Below are 14,194 nucleotides of genomic sequence, written 5' to 3' on the forward strand. Positions count from 1 at the left end.
TCCCCTTGGCCCATGTGGCCGAGCCACGCCGTCCGTGGGCTCCGCTGCCAACATCCGCAAGCACCGGCGGGAGCCGGACAGTCAGGTCACTCCCTCGCCCCCGCCCGCGAGCCTGGCCCGGCCCCGCCGAGCCCGCCGGTAGCCCAGGCCCTGGGGCGGCCGCGGCGCCGCCTCTTCTGCCCGTCCCCGTGATGGCGGCGCCGGCGGCCTCGCTGGCGCTGGCAGGGGGCGCCGGGCCCGCGCCTCCTCAGTAGCGGGACGGCTGGAGCCTCCCCCGGCCCCGCGGGCTTTGTCCGCTTGCGAGCGGCGGGGTCTGCGCCGGGGCCGCCGTCGCCTGGAGCCGGCGAGCTGCGCCGAGAGCCGGCGGGGGCGCGGCCCTCAGCCGGGAAGGGCGGGCCGGGCCACGCAGCTCCTCCCCCGCCGCTGCCGCTGCCGCCCCCCCACCCGGGTACGGGCCCAGCCGGCCGCCCAGCGCCGCGGCAAGTTTGTGGGAAGCAGCAGCAGCAGCCGAGGGTCACGGAGGCGGCGACGGCCGGAGCCACCATGGCTGGCGGGACGAGCTCCGCGCTCTCGGAGTCCGGCTGGTAAGTGGGGCCTGTCCGCTGTGCGGCTCCGTGGGGCCGATGGTGGGACTCGGGGCCTGCCTGGAGGCTCGGGTCTGGGCTGGGAAACGGCTGCTGCTGCTCTAGGCCTCTCTGGTTCCTGCCCCTTTCCACCCTGACAGTAGGTGCCTCCCCCCGCCTTGTGAGAGGAGCAGGAAGTGCTCGGGGTGGGGGAAGATAGGTATTTCGCATTTGAATGGTAGCTATTGATTTGACCTTTTCTGGGTCACTCAGAGGGGATGTGTTAGGCACAGTCCCTGAGCAGAAAGTCCAGGGACCAGACCTGGTATTCTTTTTCTCAGTTTTCCCAGTTTATACAGTGAAGGGTTGATCTTGTCCTGCATGTTTCCTACTTGTTACATGGGCAGATGGGCTGTAGTTGCTTCTACTTGCAGAGGCATGGTGTGGCTTTTTTAGTTATTTTATGCAGTGGGTTCCCTTCATCATCTCCCATAAATGAAACAGAAAGTAAGATTAACACTAGTTAATGAAGTAAGTTTCCCAGCATCCCTCAGAGTTGGTATTATTGAGCTAATGTTACAGAAATGATCAAAAAGTAAAGCTTAATGCACCAAGAAGTTGTCTTATCTAAATTCGTAGGCCTTGTGTAGTCTACTCTAATTTTTCTCTGAACAGTTTCCCCTCATTGCTAACAATGATGTTTGGGTGCAGCTCCATGGTAACAACAGTGGGAATGCTGATTTAGACAGGGTTCTTAACCACCCATGGTAGTTTTTACTGAAATGTCATGTAGATATGCTGCAAATAGATTTCGTTGAGATGTAGTTAAAACACTGTAGGCACACGCCTTTCTGGACCACTAATACTACTACTGGTTGTGCTGCATGGGTAGGAAACTCTTTCTTTAAAAAGGGGGGCTAGTGTAGACAAAGCTATAGTGAGGGCAGACTTAGGACTAGAACCCAGGAATTGTGACTCTCTCCAGTTTGTGCTAACCATATTACTTCTCTCAAAAAGCAACACTTACCAGACTCACCACTTTTTTCAATACAAAGCATACACATACTCACCAGGGTATGGGTTAGTATTATTTATATACTAGTTCAGACTTTTTCTTGACTATTTTACAACACTGTTGTAAAAATGAGCACACCTTGAAATATCTGCTCATTGTAAAAATTAGTAATTTAGGCCTAGTTTGGAAAATTACTATAGTACATGCATAAACGTCAAGCATGTGAGTAGGCTCATTGAGTTGCTTGGAATACTTGCTTAAAATCCCACATGCTTAAAATATAGCATGTACCTCCTTCCTTCTGGTGTTTTGTTGGATTGGGGTCTTAGGGTACCTAAATTTATTGCTGCCACTTTAAAAGGATCACAACAAAGGTCACATTTTAATTGCTGGAGCTTATATACTGTAACACCTATGCTGGTTCTTCAAATTTTAATTCAAAGTTCAGTTTCTGGAGAAAATAATCTATGGGAAGACTATAAATCTGCTGATCTGTGAACTTTCTGCTCCTACAAACTTGTATTGCCTTAAAAATAACCTGCTGTTCTTTTATGGAATCATTGATCAAACTGAGAAGCTGAGGTGTCTTGCTTGGTCTGCTTCTCTGCAGATGCTTGGCTAAGGAGTAAAGGTGCTAATTTCAGAAATTATATTCTTTTAATGCTATTCTAGTATGCAGACTTCAGTACACAGGGTCATGACTCTTGGCCACTAGAGGTTAGGCACTAAAGGTAACTTAATTTTAATAACTGTATTGAAGGAACTGTATCAGCAATTATAAGTTGAAATTAACCAACTTTTCAGGCAAGTAGTTTATACTTAATTTTTTTGTTTTTTGTTTGTTTCTGGTTTCTTATTATGCAGTACATAAATATAGTTTTATCGGAGTAGAGAGGTTATTTGCTTCTGTATTTGGCACTAGTGCAACTGCTGCTTGAATATTGGAATGTCCAGTTCTGGGGTCCACAAGTCAAGAAGGATATGGAAAAATTGAAGTTAGTTAAGAAAAGAGCAATGAGAATAATTAGAGGATTAAAAAACATGCCTTATAGTGAAAGATTGGAGCTCTGTCTATTTAGTTCAACAAATAGAAAGTTAAGGGATGACTTGCTTACAGTCTGTAAGAACCTACATGGGGAACAAATATTTAATAATGGGCTCGACAGTCCAGCAGAGAAAGATATAACATGATCCAATGGCTGGACACTGAAGCTAGACAAATTCAGACTAGAAATAGGGTGTGCATTTTTAACAGTGAAAGTAATTAACTATTGGAATAATTTACAAAATGTTGTGGTCGATTCTCTATCACCGGCCATTTTTAAAGTCAAAATTGGAATTTTTTCTAAAAGATATGCTCTAGGAATTATTTTGGGGGAGTTTCTGTGGCCTGTGTTACACAGGGGATCAGACTAGATGACCACAATGGTTCCTCCTTGGCTTGGAATCTGTGAATTTAAAATATTAGTCTTAACACACAAATTGAAATTTTTAGGCTGCTGCCACTTTTCTATTTTGACAGTCAAATGAATGTAGTGTTAAGAAGATGGCTTGTTGATATTTGTACTACAAATAAAAATTTTTCCAAACATTTCAGTGGCTAGCTTATATTAAATAACTGAAATGGTTCACACAGTTTCTGCAGTGTGTGCCTGGACCTTGGCAAGCTACAACATTGGGGAGTGGCTGATGTGCTTAAGCATTTGATTTGTGCCCTCATGATGTTGCAGGAGGTGAGCCAGTGATGGGTAGTGGGCTGACTGCCAGGCACTGCTCAGTCACTAGCGGCATGTTGTGGCCTAGTCTTATTGGGGTGGGGGGGGCATCATATAGGAAAGAAGTGGATGTACATGGTGGGAAGGAGGAGGAAGGGGAGAAGGATTGGAAAGAAGAGAATGAACAACAGAAATATCATTAAACAAACACCCAACTACTTAATTTGTTTTTTTCTGCATCTGTACTCAAGATGTTCTACTGTTGTTGTTCTGTGGGGTGTGATTTTTTCCTTGACTCCTCTACCCTCTGATAGCAGCAGCAGAGCTTCAAGCAGATTTTAAACAAGTCTTCAGAACTGGTACTTAACTTGGTGTGTTTCTGGTCTACGTTAGTAGTTTAAAACATGATCAGCACCAGCTAAGTTGCAACTGTTGCTGGTACCTCTTGCGAGAAGTGGGAACCTTTCCTACTTCAGAGACAAGGTTAAAAGACTCTATAAGCCAAATTCTGTGCTCATTTACACCAGATGTGCTTTTCTTTACATATGTGAAACACGATTGTCTTTTGCAACTGCAATTTAATTAACATGTCTGTTGATTTATGAGGCATCCTGTGCTCCAGCTTGCTTTCCCAAATCCTTACTGGTTCTGCTACAGTAACAAGAATTGAGAGTAGTAAAAACTAATTGTTGGTGCTGACATAAGCAGATATAACTCTAAATATATTTATGGAGCTGGTCTGTTGAGTAAGGAGGTGGTGACATTACACAGTCATTTTGCAGAGTAGAACTGCACTTGGGTTTTTTTTAATGTAGGGATATCTTAACCTTTTTTCTAGATAAATGTGTCCATTAAAGAGTGTAGTTTGGAATTTCCACTTGACTCCATCTTACACACCACCTAATGCAAGAACTTAAATACTTTTATAAGCACAAAGGGATATTGCAGATATATTATCTGATTCCGAGTAAATAAAACTTAAGATAGAAAAGAAATATCTACGGTACATCCAACTGGAAATGTTAGAGATTTGTCTTGTATATTTGTGTTGGTATTACAAAATGTATTTTATTAAATTCTGTGAACATTATATTTATTTGCTGTCAAGTGTAACTTTGGTAATAGTGATCAGTAATTACAGCAGATGTATTTCTTCACCTCATTTGGAAAATTTAGAGATTCAGCCCCCATTGATGTCAGTGTAGTTGTATTTTCTTATGCTGCTTTGGTCAGTTTGGAATTTTTTCCCTTTGGGAGTCCAGTAGGAACTTCAGGGAGTATAGGGCTGTGTCATAACTAGTACTGGCAGCGATGGTAGATAAAATCTGACAAATTCTGCATAGTATTTTGTTTGTGTGTGTGTTATATAGGAAAGAATCTTAAAATTTAATACAACAGAAAAAATTTGTCATTTGGAATCTTGGATTTGGGAATGCCTTAACTTCTTTATGATTTACTTTTTTTATGGTGCCCACAAAAAATGAACTGAATTCCAAACAATTCTTCTTTTCTCTCTGTTTCCAAGGGTGTCCCATTTTCTGTTTCTCATTTGGTAAAAATGTGGGAGTGGGTGTGCCATTTATTTTTAATTCAGCCTTCTTGTGTGTCCAACCTGTGCTCTGAATGAAGCTAGGGTCTTGTGGAAGATGTGTATGTGATGATCCTAAATTACACAACAGTTTTTTTTTCTATCCTAATGCATACACACAAAGTGGCAGATAAAAAGTAGCATGGGAATCTTTAAATCTGACATTGCTTAATTTTTGAGTGTTGGCTTTTTAAGCTAAAAAATGATGATGGCGTCTCACATTGATGTATGAGATTCAGCAAAAACTATAGGTGAACAGTTTTTCCTCTAATTTTTCCCATGCATAGGCGGAACGAATTTTGTTATGTGCCCATAACAAAATGTGTTCGTTTGACACATTACCTCCATATTGGTGCACATAACAAAATTCATGTGGTGGGGGTGGGGCTGAGGGGTTTGGAGTGTGGGAAGGGGGTCAGGTCTAGGGCAGAGGGTTGGGGTGCCGGGGGGGGTACGGTTGAGGACTCCGGTGGCGCATGCGGGCTCTGGGGTGGGGCCGAGGATGCGGGGTGTGGGGTGCAGGCTTTAACGTGGCTGTGTAGTCGCGGCTTTGTACAGAGCTCTCCCAGTGCTATAAAAAAACCACCTCTATGAGGGGTGTAGCTACCAGCGCTGAGAGGGCGGCTACTAGCACTGTAGCACTGTCTACACTGCCATGTTACAGCGCTGAAACTTGAAGCGCTCAGGGGTGTGTTTTTTTTACACCCCTGAGCGAGAAAGTTGCAGCGCTGTAAAGTGGCAGCGTAGACAAGGTCTTAATGTGCCTCACTTTAAAGCAGTTATTGACAAATCTGCCACCACCTTGCTTTGCTGTGGACTGTTGCTTCCTAGTTGCTGGGATCAAACTGACGTGCTTTCAAGTATGGACTTCAGTGTGTCTTTATATCATTTGTAACCTACATAACTTTACGTTAAAGTCTTTTTGTATGTCATTTTGTTGTTTTGTTTAAAGGAAGAAGTTTTTTTTTTTAACGTTTGTAATTTTGTAGGGTTTTTTAAAGGAAAAAAGTAAAAATATTTAATACTATGTAGCTGTGACACCTCCTTCATCATACTTCTGTCAGCAGAATTTGAACCCTGTTCCTTTAGTGTTGCAGCACATAATCCTGTTGCCACACGAGTTACAGAACTAACTGTATTAGCTGGCAGTAGGAGAAGACTGTTATCCTAGGGTGGTGATTGAACCACTGAAGACAGGTGCTGGATCCAGAAGGTTGTCGCGGAGCCTGGCACACCTTGACTCTTTCACCCACCCTGCCCTCCCGCCAAGCTGGGGGAGGTTTTGTACCATGTGATGCTCGTGGAGTTGGGTCTCTGAGGTTATGTGCTGAATCTGGATCGTTGCTGCTGACGGAAGCCTGGCCTGGTTCTCTCCCACAGATGTCTGCTGCAGTTGCTCAGACAGCTACAGGATGGTTCCTAGTGTAGCAGCTGCTGCTGCTTTTGCATAGGCCCAGCCTTAGAATGTTTGTTTTCACTTCAATGTTTTGGCATGCTCCCAGAATTTTCCTGAGGAATGCAACTAAGTGGAGGGATAAGGTAATTTTCAACAGTTGTGTATCAGCAAAACTTGAACATAATTTCATGGGACAAAGGAAATGCACCTCTCTAACCCCAGGGCTTCCCTACTGCCAGATTTCAGTGGCTCTCTATGATAGTAGATGTGTTGAACCTAAAAAAAAAAAAAGTTGCAAGTATCTTTTTTTTTTTTAATGAAAAGTGTTAGGCAACCTAAATATAGGGCTTGCTACCAGGATCCCCTTTAATAGAAAGCACTGTTTGCCAATAGTTAATACTAAGGTCATCTATTTGTAAGTATAGGGATAAACCGGGAACATGAGACACCACTCACTATATGTTAACTGTTGGCAAGTTCTGATTTTTTTCTCACAGGAACAACTGTGCTTGGGTGCTGATTAAAATGTCCATCACTAAATCTATATTTATAAAGTAATTGTAGGTCTGACTCCTGTTATAAAGTAAGGGAATCAATGCTGAAATTCCATTCTTTAAAGTGTAATCCTAAAATATTACTTAGTCACTTAAAATACATCTATTTAACAGATATATTCTTCTGATGTAGTAGTAAATAGTCTACTGTAGTAAAATACTTTTATGAGAACTGAAATACTTTTTCAATACTGGAAGCTCCAATTCTGATATTTTATAATATAGCTGTCTTTCAGGATATATCACTAAAATATAGCACTTGAAAAACATGTAATGTAAGAATCTATCAGGTGGCCATGTACTATTTACACATTATGGTGTATCGTAAAATCACTTTTGTAACTCTGTTCTGATGTTAGTTGTTGTTGCACACACATCATGGCTAAAACCGTAAAATAATGCTGGATTATAGCTATTTCAATTAAAAGAAAATAAAAACAACCTCCTTCCACCCAAATCGTATGTGAACAGATTGTTGAAAGGTTTCAGAGTAGCAGCTGTGTTAGTCTGTATTCGCAAAAAGAAAAGGAGTACTTGTGGCACCTTAGAGACTAAGAGATTTATTTGAGCATAAGCTTTCGTGAGCTACAGATCACTTCATCCAGTAAGGTACTCAAAATCATGAAATTCCAATCTTGCATGGTCTGCCTTAATTCTCCCCATTTGTGTGCATTATAATCTTTAATTACAGGAGTGTATACTATCCTATAACATTTAAAAACATTCTACAATAATAGGTACATGTGTAGTATTGGTAATTTTTTTTATATTTGCACTACTTTTGCTGTACTTACATTGATTTATCATAATGGTTCAATATCTTCCCTGATGTAAATTTGGTTTGTAGATATTTTTCTCCGTGGTATGTATTATAATAGTTAAGACCCGTAATTTTCATAGGAGTGTTTTGTAGCCTCTTTTGTTTGAGATACACAGAGCAGCAGTACACAGTGTTAGAAAGTGCTTCACATGTGTAGCTTTAAGGTCAAGGAAAAATGTACCTCTTTATGCATTTGTTATGGATAATTACATGTTCCCATACTGCTTCTCAAATAATCCAATTTGTCATTTTCCTATAGCCTTACATGCGTTTGTAGCAACTTCTGGGAGTGTACACTATGTGTGTATGCTAAACAGTTAAAGAAGGTCACTTGTATGAAAAGTACAAAAGGGAATCATACCTGCAACATAAGCTACAGAGTATTCCCCAATCCTGCAAATGACTACATGTGAGTAGTCTTACTGACCAGTGGTGTCCATAAATGATGATGGGAAGATATGTCATGATTCATTGAAATAGTGCTGTAACATGTTACAAAATATAATTTCAGTGAAGGATGCAAGTACTTCTGGAAGCTACAGAAAATTTGGAAAACCTTTCAGTCCATTTAGCAAAGTGCTTGCAGATCAAATTGTAAGAAAGTTGAAACGAATAATTAAGGTTAGAAGGCTTTTCTTCTCTCTACCAGTGTTTTAATCTGTTGTACCAATAAAATAAAAACCAGCAGGATCTTATTAAAGGGAAAAAGGCAAAATACCACATTTATTGTGAATACAGAAAGAATCATAGTAAGCAGTTAGTTACAGCTGTAACATTCCATTCAATCTCATCTTTATTCACACATTCATTCATACACACACACACACACACAGGTTCTGCAAGGTTGTTATCATAGTAAGCAGTTAGTTATAGCTATAACATTCCATTCAATCTCATATTTATTCACACATTCACTCATACACACACACAGGTTCTGCAAAGTTGTTATCATAGTTACCAGCCTTAGAGTTGCTCATGCCAAGCCACTGGCCAGGTGGCCTGGACATGAGGAGGGAGCAGGGCCTTGTCAGATGCTCATCTGATGCTCCTGGAAGTTGGTTTGCAGAATCAGACCCCAAAGTTCTCACTTTTTAGAGTCTATTTTTATAGGAATTTCTTCCTATGCCAGTCTATGGGAATTGCTGCATCATGCTGTTGCTGAATCAATCAGCAGATGGCACATTCCTGACGGCTCCAAGATGTTATCTTGTTCTTTGGTTCTCCCATTCTTGAGGCTGTTGGGTGGATTCCAGTCTGCCCTCCGGGGGTCCTCTGGTTATTTCCACTTGACGCCTTCTTCAGCCGATGGACACTGGATTCTTAGGCTGGCACCTCCCTGATCATTCAGTTATTATCCACACCAGGCATCCATCCACATACATCCTCTATCTCTATTTTAATCACAATTGTTAATACAACAAAAGGGCGGGGAGTCTCTGGGTGCTGTTTCTGTTGTTAGAGTATTGCTTTGAGTCTCTGTGAATTGCTTTGAGAACAGACTCTGTCTTAGAATGTACTAACACAATTAGCAGCTTGCAAGTTTTCACACACAGAGGGAGAGAAACAGTACCAAAAACCAAGAGACCTCTTAATTAGTAATACCCTGGAATTTAAACTATGGGGAATCAAACTCATTTGTGATTTTAATATAGAACTTTAATATGATCCAACAAATCAAGAATTTACTTGTGTAGTATTGGTTCAACATTTATTACATATGGGCTATTTCCTTGGTGGAACAAACTGCTCTTGGAGTTAATTCCTTTAAAGAGCAGAGAAAATGTTAATTTTAACCATTAGATTTTCAGTTTATTACATGTTAATGGCTTGATAAAATGGTAGATGAAGCTTCTGTGCTGTAGCAAGGTCATGACCCAAAACTGAGTCACCAGAATGTATCAGAGAGTTGCATGGGAGGCGTAGGTTAGGGGAGGGAGGGGAGTGGAATCGGGTGTGGATGGGAGGGCTCAGGGGAGAGGTTGTAGAGCCCACCCCACAGCAGTGTCTCCTGAGGCTCTGGTCTTGTGGGCTTTATTAGACTCTGTTCCCCACTCCAGGCGTTCCTACATGGTGCATGGGATTGCAACAGTGTTCAGGTTTGGCCCAGCCACCCTCTGTTCTAATGATGGGTAGCCAGTCAGGCCAAATTTGAGTGACTGGCTCTGCAACCTCATGTGTGAGTAATGTTGCGACCTGGCACAAATGTGGCATGGCTGGACCGAACCTGAGCGATGCTGTGACTCCCAAGGTCTTGATGCCTGGAGTGGGGAGCCGAGCCCAGCCAGCTCTGTGGCGCTGGGAATGCCACTGTGTTATGTACGATGTACTTGTTCTGTTAATGTGTATATTGTATGTTGTGGGTAAGAAAGACAGTTGGCAGTTTTTCAAAGAGACATTATTAAGGGCACCAGAGCAAACTATCCCACTGCGTAGGAAAGATAGGAAATATGGCAAGAGACCACCCTGGCTTAACCAGGAGATCTTCAATGATGTAAAACTCAAAAAAGAGTCCTACAAAAAGTGGAAACTCGGGTCAAATTACAAAGGATTAATATAAACAAATAACACAAGTACGTAGGGACAAAATTAGAAAAGCCAAGGCACAAAACAAGATCAAACTAGCTAGGACATAAAAGGAAACAATAAAATGGGTTGGCAACCTATGGCTTGCGTGCCAAAGACGGCACGCAAGCTGATTTTTAATGGCAGCGATCAGCTGATGGCCCTTGTGCAGGAAGGGGAGAAGCGGAGCCGCAGCGCGCTCGCTGCTCCTGGGAGGAGGCGGAGAAGAGGTGGCCTTGGGGAAGGGGGTGGAATTAGGGCATATCCCCTCCAGCCCCCTGTCATGAGCCGCTCTGGGCAGGGGGCTGGGAGCACCCCCACGACCCTAGCCCACACCCCCAGCCCTATTCCCTGACCCCTACACCCACCCCCCCACACACCCCAGCCTCCAGCCCTGACTCCTGCACCCCCCTACGACCCCATGCCCTGAATCTTGCACCCCCCGAGCACCAAATGGGAGCTTCTGCACCTCTTCCTCCCACATTCCCACCTGCACCCCTCGCACCAAATGGGAGCTGCCCAGGTAAGCACTTCACACCCAAACCTCCTGCCCCAACCCTGAACCCCCTCCCTCATTCTAGCTCCTAGCCAGACCCTGCACCCTAACCCCCAGCCTGCTCCTTCACCCCCAGCCCTGTGCTCCGTGCACTCCCACCCTCAGCTCAGTGCAGAGAGAGAGGAAGAGAATGGGCTAGAACCAGGGAGAAGGTAGGTACCCACTCTATGTGGGCAGGGCCGGGATCCCAGACCGGCAGCGGGCTGAGAGGGGCCGGCAGCCAGGACCATGGCTGGCAGGAGCCAGCGGATGGAACCCCAGACCGGCAGTGGGCTGAGAGGCAGTGCGCTGAGCCACTCAGCCCATTGCCAGTCTGGGGTTCTGGCTGCCGGCCCTTGCCAGCCGGGGTCTCGGCCGCAGGCCCCGCTCAGCCTGCTGCCGGCCTAGGTGAATGGAACCCCAGACTGGCAGCGGGCTGGCGGTGTAAGATCAGCATTTTAATTTAATTTTAAATGAAGCTTCTTAAACATTTAGAAAACCTTGTTCACTTTACATACGACAATAGTTTAATTATATAATATGTAGACTTATAGAGAGAGACCTTCTAAAAAATGTTAAAATGTATTACTGACACGCAAAACCTTACATTAAAGTGAATAAATGAAGACTCGGCACACCACTTCTGAAAGGTTGCCGACCCCTGCAATAAAACATTCTGCAAATACATTAGAAGCAAGGAGATGACCAAGGACAGAATAGGCCCGTTACTCAATGAGAGGGGAAAGACAATAACAGAAAATGTGGAAATGGCAGAGATGCTTAATGACTTCTTTGTTTTGGTTTTCACCAAGAAGGTTGATGGCGATTGAATGTCTACCACAGTGAATGTCAGTGAAAATGAGGTATGATCAGAGTCTAAAATAGGGAAAGAACAAATCAAAAATTACTTAGACAAGTTAGATGTCTTTAAATCACCAGGGCCTGATGAAATGCATCCTAGAATACTCAAGGAGCTGACTGAGGAGATATCTGAGCCATTAGCAATTCCTTTGAAAAGTCATGGAAGGTGGGAAACATCCCAGAATACTGGAAAAGGGCAAATATAGTGCCCGTCTATAAAAAGAGAAATGAGGACAACCCGGGGAATTACAGACCAGTCAGCTTAACTTCTGTGCCTGGAAAGATAATGGAGCAAATAATTAAGCAATCAATTTTCAAACACTTAGAAGATAATAAGGTGATAAATAACAGTCAGCATGGGTTTGTCAAGAAACAAATCATGTCAAACCAACTTGAGAGCTTTCTTTGACAGGGTAACAAGCCTTGTGGATGGGAGGGAAGCAGTAGATGTGGTATATCTTGACTTTAGTAAGGCTTTTGATACTGTCTCTCGTGACCTGCTCATAAACAAACTAGAGAAATACAACCTAGATGGAGCTACTATAAGCTGGGTGCATAATTGGTTGGAAAATCGTTCCCAGAGAGTAATTATCAGTGGTTCACAGTCATGCTGGAAGGGCATAATGAGTGGGATCCTGCAGGGATCGGTTCTGGGTCCAGTTCTGTTGAATATCTTCATCAGTGATTTAGATAATGGCATAGAGAGTACACTTATAAAGTTTGTGAACTATACCAAGCTGGGAGGGGTTGCAAGGGCTTTGGAGGATAGGATTAAAATTCAAAATGATCTGGACAAACTGGAGACATGATCTGACATAAATAGGATGAAATTCAATAAGGACAAATGCAAAGTACTCCACTTAGGAAGGAACAATCAGTTGCCCGCATACAAAATGGGAAATGACTGCAGAAAGGGATTTGGGGGTCGTAGTGGATCAAAAGCTAAATATTAGTCAACAGTGTAACGCTGTTGCAAAAAAAGCAAACATCATTCTGGGATGTATTAGCAGGAGTACTGTAAGCAGGACACGAGAAGTAATTCTTCCACTCTACTCTGCGCTAATTAGGCCTCAGCTGGAGTATTGTGTCCAGTTCTGGGTGCTACATTTCAGGAAAGATGTGGACAAATTGGAGAAAGTCCAGAGAAAAGCAACAAAAATGATTAAAGGTCTAGAAAACAGGACCTATAGGGAAGATGGAAAAAATTAGGTTTGTTGAGTCTGGAGAAGAGAAGATTGAGAGGGGACATAACAGTTTTCAAGTACATAAAAGGTTGTTATAAGGAGGAGGGAGAAAAATTTTTCTTCTTAACTTCTGAGGATAGGACAAGAAGTAATGGGCTTAGATTGCAGCAAGGGAGGTTTAGGTTGAACAGTAGGAGGAGCTTCCTAAGTGTCAGAGTGGTTAGGCACTGGAATAAATTGCTTAGGGAGGTTGTGGAATTTCCATCATTGGGGATTTTTAAGAGCAGGATGGACAAACACCTGTCAGGGATGGTCTAGATCAGTGGTTCTCAAAGCTGGTCCGCCGCTTGTTCAGGGAAAGCCCCTGGTGCGCTGGACCGGTTTGTTTACCTGCTGCATCCGCAGGCTCGGCCGATCGCGGCTCCCACTGGCTGCGGTTCGCCACTCTAGGCCAATGGGGGCTGCGGGAAGTGGTGCAGGCCGAGGGATGTGCTGGCTGCCCTTCTTGCAGCCCCCATTGGCCTGGGGTGGCGAACTGCGGCCAGTGGGAGCCGCGATCGACCGAACCTGTGGACGCGGTACGTAAACAAACTGGTCCAGCATGCCAGGGGCTTTCCCTGAACAAGCAGCGGACCGGCTTTGAGAACCACTGGTCTAAATAATATTTAGTCCTGACATAAGTGCAGGGGACAGGACTAGATGATCTCTCGAGGTCCCTTCCTGTTCTATGATTCTATGAAATATTTAAGTAAGTGAGACTTTTTTGCACTATATCTATTTACTGGGTCGTAACAGGCTATCAAGGCTTACAAATGTGTCCTGAGCCCTAAAAGTTTGAGAACCACTGTTATATCACATTAATACTACTTTTATATTAGAAATGATCAATTTTGCTTCAGTTCTGTTGTCTGAAATACAACTATCCGTAAGAAAACTCATAGAGAAGATCCCTCTTGTCATATAAATGCCTACACTTCATTACTGCTAGGGTCAATGCATAAAGTTTATGGGGGAAGTTTTCAAAAGTACAAAGGGTAATTGGGTGCTTATCTGCTCTTGTGCCTTTGAAAATCTGCTCCCCTCTCCCTATGCTAAATTGCAGTATCACAGCATAGAAAGAGGTTGAGTTTTAAGGTTGAAATGTTTAATTCTAAATCACTGTTTAGGGCCCCATTCACACTGCCATTCTAAACTCTAGAGTCTATACCCAGCTCTCCTGTGTCTTTATGTATGACCCAAGGAAAGTCATGGAACTGCCTTATCTGATTATGCTTGCTCCCTTTTTAGAAGACTTCGAGATTTACAGTTGAAGAACCCTATATAAGTGCTAAGAATTTTTATTCAGTGATGTTAGGGGCCAGTGCAGGAGTGGGAGAAGAAAGTGGGTTATTTTCAGGGATC

At 43.3% G+C, this 14,194-nt stretch overlaps 1 protein-coding gene across 3 annotated transcripts in view; it reads left to right on the forward strand.

The window, feature by feature from the left end:
• The first annotated feature begins 408 nt into the window (after window positions 1–408).
• Window positions 409–14,194, forward strand: part of TDRD3 (tudor domain containing 3) — a 301,146-nt gene continuing 287,360 nt past the window's right edge. The window contains exon 1 of one of the 3 annotated variants that reach the window (XM_037894974.2): window positions 409–584. In XM_037894974.2, coding sequence (XP_037750902.1) covers window positions 544–584 — 41 coding nt within the window. In that variant the 5' untranslated portion in view covers window positions 409–543. The remainder of the gene's footprint in view (window positions 585–14,194) is intronic. The other 2 variants (XM_037894990.2, XM_037894967.2) reach the window with 2 other exon arrangements.

The sequence above is a fragment of the Chelonia mydas genome, chromosome 1 (genome assembly GCF_015237465.2).
Source record: "Chelonia mydas isolate rCheMyd1 chromosome 1, rCheMyd1.pri.v2, whole genome shotgun sequence".
Taxonomy (NCBI): Eukaryota; Metazoa; Chordata; order Testudines; family Cheloniidae; genus Chelonia; species Chelonia mydas.